The sequence below is a fragment of the Mizuhopecten yessoensis genome, unplaced genomic scaffold (genome assembly GCF_002113885.1).
Source record: "Mizuhopecten yessoensis strain PY_sf001 unplaced genomic scaffold, ASM211388v2 scaffold10821, whole genome shotgun sequence".
NCBI classification, from domain to species: domain Eukaryota; kingdom Metazoa; phylum Mollusca; class Bivalvia; order Pectinida; family Pectinidae; genus Mizuhopecten; species Mizuhopecten yessoensis.
Genome location: NW_018408738.1, coordinates 1282455 through 1289994, shown reverse-complemented (window position 1 = coordinate 1289994; position 7540 = coordinate 1282455). Strand labels below are relative to the sequence as shown.

Genomic DNA, 7540 nt, shown 5'->3' with positions numbered 1-7540 from the left:
TTTCCCTACATCCTCACGGGTTAGATCATAATCACGTAGAGATCTGTAATGTTTGTGTTTACAGTAACTCGATGATACTATTTTTAGAACAGCAGTCAATATTTACTTCGTTTCAATTGTAACGTCACAATGCTCCATGTCAAATGTAGTACTCTCCTCGGTACACATTGTATACGTTATAACTTCTATTTTGGTGAAGATGTGTAGTCTGCTGTTCGTGTTTTCAGTTTCATATGGATTTGTTTTCGTGCGTTTATCGCTATCCGATCTATTATTCCGTGTTCAGTTTAATCGTTTTGTTGCTGTGATTTGTGTGCTTAGTTGCAGTTCCTTTGTCCAGTGTTATCGGGTTTGCTGTTCGTCTTTTCAATAGTTTTATGGTTTGCTGGTAAAGTGTTCAATGATATGCTGTTGCTATTGGTGTACGTGTTATTCGACCCGCTGTTATTACGTATAGTGTTATCAGGTATGTTGCTCTAATGTCCAGAGTTATACGCTGTATTGTAGATTGTTTTTGTTCCGATTCCTCATCATATGTTCAGTGTTATCTGTTATACTGTTCCTGTTATGAGTTCAATGTTATCCGGTTTGTTGTGAGTTCTGTGCTCTTCTTCAGAGTTATCCGGCGTGTTGTGGGTTCTGTGCTCCTCTTCAGAGTTATCCGGCGTGTTGTGAGTTCTGTGCTCCTCTTTAGAGTTATCCGGCGTGTTGTGAGTTATGTGCTCCTCTTTAGAGTTATCCTGCGTGTTGTGAGTTCTGTGCTCCTCTTCAGAGTTATCCGGCCTGTTGTGAGTTCTGTGCTCCTCTTCAGAGTTATTCGGCGTGTTGTGAGTTCTGTGCTCCTCTTCAGAGTCATCCGGCGTGTTGTGAGTTCTGTGCTCCTCTTTAGAGTGATCCGGCGTTTTGTGAGTTATGTACTCCTCTTCAGAGTGATCCGGCGTGTTGTGAGTTCTGTGCTCCTCTTCACAGTTATCCGGCGTGTTGTGAGTTCTGTGCTCCTATTCAGAGTTATCCGGCGTGTTGTGAGTTCTGTGCTTCTCTTTAGAGTGATCCGGCGTGTTGTGAGTTATGTGCTCCTCTTCAGAGTGATCCGGCGTGTTGTGAGTTCTGTGCTCCTCTTCGGAGTTATCCGGCGTGTTGTGAGTTCTGTGCTCCTATTCAGAGTTATCCGGCGTGTTGTGAGTTCTGTGCTCCTCTTTAGAGTGATCCGGCGTGTTGTGAGTTATGTACTCCTCTTCAGAGTGATCCGGCGTGTTGTGAGTTCTGTGCTCCTCTTTAGAGTTATCCGGCGTGTTGTGAGTTCTGTGCTCCTCTTTAGAGTTATCCGGTGTGTTGTGAGTTATGTGCTCCTCTTCAGAGTTATCCGGCGTGTTGTGAGTTCTGTGCTCCTCTTTAGAGTTATCCGGCGTGTTGTGAGTTCTGTGCTCCTCTTCAGAGTTATCCGGCGTGTTGTGAGTTCTGTGCTCATCTTCAGAGTTATCCGGCGTGTTGTGAGTTATGTGCCTCTCTTCAGAGGTATCCGGTGTGTTGTGAGTTATGTGCCTTTCTTTAGTGTTATCCGGTGTGTTGTGAGTTATGTGCCTCTCTTCAGAGTTATCCGGCGTGTTGTGAGTTATGTGCCTCTCTTCAGAGTTATCCGGCGTGTTGTGAGTTATGTGCCTCTCTTCAGAGATATCATGTGTGTTGTGAGTTATTTGCCTCTCTTCAGATATATCCTGTGTGTTGTGATTTATGTGCCTCTCTTCAGAGATATTCTGTGTGTTGTGAGTTGATTACATGTGTTTTCATTCTGTTGATATTCAATGCTACTATACTACTGGTGAAACAAAACGGGACAAAATGGCTATATGATTCAGTAAGAATGTTTGCTTTGTTGGGTTTAGACGTCAACATACACATCTGTCAAATAGGTGTTTCCTTATTTCGTTTATCTAACAACCATTCAGTGTTACAGCTGTATCCAAACTTTTGTTCCTGTGTTTATTTTTGTGCTATCTGGTATTTCATCGTTTACTCGTTATGATTATTTCATTTTACGTAACATATAGTGGTTGCTAATCATGTTTACAGCGATGTTTGCCAAATTATCGCGTGAAGGTGCTTTCTGCTTTGCTGGTTGCGTGTCAACATTTGTTTGGTTCATTTCTTAAGCATTATCCAGATTTTTGTTCTTGTGTTATTCGTTATCCGAACATTATTATTCCGGGTTTTCAATGTTATCTTATTTGCTAGAAATTGTATTATGTGATATCCGATTTGTACTTTGTGCGTTACGCTGTTGATGAGTTAAACTGCCCGTGTGTTCCATGTAAGATAATGTTTGTCATGTAATCAGTATTTTTCAGTTGATTGGTCATGTTTGGTGCACTCATTGCATCATTCAATGCTTTCATATTGTTTGTATATGCTCGGATATATGCGGTGCAATGCCCTTGTATTTACTGCTTTTCATATTGGTGTTCTTGTGTTCAGTTTATTCCTGTTTGTTGTTCGAGTTCAACACTGACCTGCTTGGTACTAATGGTTCAGTATAAGTTGGGTTTACTTTTCTGTGCATTCAATATCAAGTTGCTGGAGTGTCCAGTGTTTCTATCTTTGTTTTACGTGCTTTGAGAGTTGTTATCAAGTTTTAGTATTCGTGTAACACCACATTTATATGAACATACTTGTTTTGAATTCCGTGGCATACATAAATGTACGTGTCAAGTACTTAAATGTGAACATGTGTTATTGGGATTAATAACAAATGAACGTAATATCGAGAAATGAACAACGGAAACGCAAATATTCATACCATCTGGTTTATTCACACAAGTTTATGCTATATCAACATGATCGACATTATCGTTCAAATTAGTTTCATTTTTTTTCCCAAACAAAAATGTTACAACATAATTGTAATTGACTGAAATATAACTAAGCCATTATCGGTTTGACATCATTGTACTGTTCTGTTTCATAATAGTATAAAGTGAAAATAATTTTTCATAAAAACGTAAAGGTGTTACGGCACGATTTCACACCGCGACACGAATTATCACCCGGGTGAGAAATCGTGCAGAAATTACTACGTTCGGAACACAATTTCTCACCCCTGTTTGCTTATATATGTTTTAAGAAGTCATTTTTTCGGATGCTAATGGATAATATCGACCACTGTAAAATCTTTAAAGACAAATGTATAATAAAACATAAAAAATGGATAATCACAACCTAGAATATTTTAGTACACTATGAACGCTTTGAAGTTGTTATTGTTCAGACATCCTTGTCAAATGTTTATCAGCAAGTTTTTATAGCACAACCAACGTTGCTGCATCATGGTTTGCCTTGGGCCACGCCCTTGCCAATTGTAGGCCCTCCTTCGTGAAGACGCAAGACTGGCCATACTACATAGTCCAGACGCTTGCCTTTCTTTGTGTAGGGTTTATACAGATCCTCGTCGAACATTTCTGATGGCTTCATTGTGATACAAACCTTGGGGTCCTGTACGGTCATGAACCAGCACACGAACACGCACCTCTTCATGTACGCTTCCGTCTTTGTTCCTACCTTGGTGTCTGCTTTTGCCTTCGCCTCTTTCGCAAAATCCTGAAAAGTATACGCTTTTTGTTTTCATTTCAAGAGCAACTAAAAACCCTTCAATACATTACGTAAAACACTGCTAAACGATAGAAACTGGTTACAGAGAAGATTTGTCAAGATAATGTAGCACATAATGGACAAAACGGACATAAAATATAATTATCAGAATTATTTCATGGCGCATCGGATTAACTGTTGATTCGTCGAAGGTAAACAAAGACATGCATAACCGTCTCTGTTGTATACTCATACTTCTTGAGGCTATATCCAGCATATAAAATCAGTTTTTGATAGTTTACGAATACATCTTCTGCTGTCAATTTGTTTAGTAAAACGTCTCGAAATAACATTTTAATGGGATTTTTGATTTTTATTTTAGCTTATCGTAAATACGGATTTGTTTTCTTTTGACTAGAAAGTCCGTTTCATGCCCAGGGGTGTAAGACAGGGAAATTCCACCGAAAGGGTTTTAAATTTGGTAAAACCCGAGGCTTTTCCGAAGGTTTTCCCAAATTTGAAAATCCCGAAAGTGTAATTTCCCTATCCTACACTTGTAGGCATGCAACAGTATTTTTCTCTTATTCTAACTACCAGAATAAGCTCAGAAACCATGAAAATGCGTTTGGACTGGTTACCATTTAAAAAAAAAGAAACTCTAATCTTTTTAGACGAAAACGAATCAGTCAGTCAGATTTAGCATATCCATAATCTCACCTTCCTGATTTGTATGGTTAATTTTGATTTCATCACGTCGACTTTTCCGCATTGCGGCACCGGAGTTTTCCAAATTCGTGACGTCACGTCATTGTTGAGCCATTGTGACGCCAAGTCGCTTGAAATGGTGTGTGGGATAGACATTTCCTACACCCCTTTCCTACCCTGGACAGCTCTATCTTACACACATGGAAATAAGAGAATAATGGGTCCTACCTAGATTGAGTGACAATGGTGCAGGAAAAACGTAACTTCTAGTAACTTTTTTATATACCTGTTGTAGGAAGCTGACGACATATACTGCCAAACTTTTCCGGTAGTCTTTGTTGGTTTTGGCAATTTCCTTTGGCATCGTCTACAATGTTACCAAAACGATTATAGGCAAGTATTAGAAAGCATGTCACCTGGCATAATTATATCATCATATTTCATAGTTGTTCCAACCTGTAAGCTTAATACATCAGATGCCTGTTTTTTCCTTTTGCATGTTCGATTATGTAAAGCATAAGCATGAATATAACTCACCTCCGATGAGCTGAACTCCTCAGAGAATCCACTAAGAGTGTTGTTTATCTTATCCATGAATGTATCTGATTTGTCTAAGCAAAACTTGTAGGCATCCTAAAATTAACAAAATTGAAATAATAAAAGAAAAACGTGTTAACCATAGTGATATTTGCCCAAGGCACTAAGCGTCACATTCAGGATTCGTAACATTGGTGCACATATATGTAACCCTACCGGTGATGGTTAGTGATCATGTTCATTGGTAAGTTAATTTCAGCTTTACCAAGGGTCTTTTACAGCTTAAACATGCACTAATGAGAGTTAGGCAAGCATGATAACGACCAATCACGAATATCGTTCATTGTTGACAAAACAAATTGAATATGTTTCCAATGTTGGGAACAATTATTGCAATCATGACGTCTCAAAGGAAGATAGCATCGCAAAACATTATCACATTACGTCATCATAATAAAAAGACAAAATAAATACACTAAATGTTCGACTAGTGCGTAAATGTTTGACAACTTCTATCTAGGCAATTCGATAAGTCGTGAATCAGGAAACCTATTGTGGTTGTGGGAAAGGTTTTCTACGTAGTAGAACTCACAAAAATTAATCTTAAACATATTGGCTGATTAAAAAAAACATAACGACCTTCCTCAACTCCGAAACAAAACATCAATAACTGAAATTGTTCAAAGACAGGACATGTATCGGCTTATTTGCGTCTATTCGGCAATTTTCCCAAAATTGCATGTCTGTCACACCTTGCATTTCTATAGTATTTTTATTTAATAAGTGTAAAACCCATCAAGCCGTAATTTGATTAAAGAGTATACCCTATTTTCCTTATCGTGATACTAATACAGATGCAACTTACACACATATTAACAAAGACAATACGCAGTGTTAAAATGCAGTTCTATAAAGTAATATCATACTAACACAAACTGTTGTATCACGTGAAACAATGTACAAGACATTAACACATATACACACAATCTCCAGTGATTTCGTATCATGTGATACTAACAATTAACGCACTTATTTACAAACATAATACCCGATAGTCGTTGTATACCAGTAATAATGAACATACATACTTACACACACAATATCCAGTAGTAGTTTTATTACTTTTGTCTCATCTGATATTCTATCTGCCATCTCCTCCATTGCGTCCGTCCATTCGTTATCATACAACTCGGAAAACTTTTCTCCGAGACTCAAGGGACGGTTTGGATCGCTGAGGTCTGCGATTGCAGGATTGTTGTCAGTTAGCTGTGCACCTGCCATTTTACTCAACCTGTTCAAAGCAGAGTTTCCTTAGTAGTAATAGCTATGCAAATATCCGAAGTGAAAAATAAAAATTATATGAAATAATCGGCACATACAGAAATCATAACTCAGACTGTGATACTCTCATATTCCTATTAAAGTTTTCTTCAAAATATTTAAAACGGTTCACCTTTACTTCAACATTACAACGTACATAAGATCCCATACAATGGCCGTAATGATTCAATACGACAATGTACCAACAACGGATAAAAGACGTATCAAAACAACAAGTGCAACATATATACAACATAAAGTATGGTATGTTGCATCACACACCTGTTTCGCAGACCATCAATTTCATCATGAAGCTTTGAAATCGTATCCGCCGAGGACGTTTTTTCCCCCTTTCCTCCTCCTTTCTTCTTTCCCTGACTATAAATTCATCGTTATTACTAAATATTATTAATCTTAGTACACAATTGATATCATAGTGTAAGGAACCGTTAACTTTCTACGATTAGAGAAATCAACATGTGCAGTAAAATCGGTATTGATAACAAATGTTAAAATGTATTGTTATTTGTATCAAGTAATACTTATTTTGCCCGATATGGTTCTTTATTACTTGTGGAACAGACACGCAGTCAGTCGTTGCTACAATGTATGTGTTCAGATGTATCAGTAATATTATAAAAATGTCTATTTTACGTGTTTTAATCTTGTTAATATAATCGTAAATGTCAATACGTCGGCAATAATGAGACTCGGCATTTAAAATTAGGTTGTTATTCGGATAAAAGACCTGATATATATATATATTATTAGACGTTTTATAATACATGTTCATACAAATTTAAAATAACAAAATTTCATTTAAGTAAGATTGAAGAAATGTAAAGAAAACAAGGTTATAACGCATCGTTTCCAATTAAGAAAACATCCAGGTGAAAATATCTATATATTCACATGTATAGATGGTGTGTCAAGCCTCTAAAACGAAAAGTGACGCCTGATAAAAACACAAACGTGAAAGATCCTTTTGCATTGTCAACAACTTAGGTCTGCTTTGATAAAATAATTTCTTTTATTTTTTGTATGATCAAATATCGGTATAGGTTTCTATTAGTAATCCCGTATTACACATGGAGCTATCTTACTATTTTACTCTTATCTTCAAAAAAAATATTAACATACCTGTCCCTTGTGTGATCTGATTTATCCTTTTGTAATTGTTCTATTTCTTTTCTTTTCTTCTCACTTGGAAAGTATAAAACATGATGATAGTTATGACACAATACATATACTCATTTGACTCTATACAGATTTTCAGAATGAAAAACTTGGTTTTACTTTGTATACTGTAATAAATATGTACATATTTGTATGCAAGCACAAATGCATGCACGAAAATACATGGTTTGTTGTTTGACAAATTCAATTTATACCGCAG

The 7540-nt window shown here is 36.9% G+C and overlaps 2 protein-coding genes across 7 annotated transcripts in view; both read right to left on the bottom strand.

Annotated features, from left to right (window-relative positions):
• Nucleotides 1-551: 551 nt before the first annotated feature.
• On the bottom strand, nucleotides 552-2143 carry LOC110462685 (BUD13 homolog). Its single transcript, XM_021516777.1, has 3 exons — nucleotides 2069-2143; nucleotides 1231-1754; nucleotides 552-990 (listed from the first exon to the last, which is right to left on the bottom strand). The coding sequence occupies exons 1-3, from the start codon at nucleotides 2141-2143 to the stop codon at nucleotides 552-554; spliced, it is 1038 nt and encodes a 345-aa protein (XP_021372452.1).
• Nucleotides 2144-2787: 644 nt separating this feature from the next.
• LOC110462675 (girdin-like) overlaps nucleotides 2788-7540 on the bottom strand; it is a 29452-nt gene continuing 24699 nt past the window's right edge. For all 6 annotated transcript variants that reach the window (XM_021516758.1, XM_021516757.1, XM_021516760.1 and 3 more), the window contains 6 exons: nucleotides 7285-7347; nucleotides 6427-6522; nucleotides 5917-6115; nucleotides 4825-4920; nucleotides 4574-4654; nucleotides 2788-3591 (listed from right to left, as the gene is read on the bottom strand). In XM_021516758.1, the coding sequence (XP_021372433.1) occupies nucleotides 3319-3591; nucleotides 4574-4654; nucleotides 4825-4920; nucleotides 5917-6115; nucleotides 6427-6522; nucleotides 7285-7347 (808 nt within the window). In that variant the 3' untranslated portion in view covers nucleotides 2788-3318. The remainder of the gene's footprint in view (nucleotides 3592-4573; nucleotides 4655-4824; nucleotides 4921-5916; nucleotides 6116-6426; nucleotides 6523-7284; nucleotides 7348-7540) is intronic.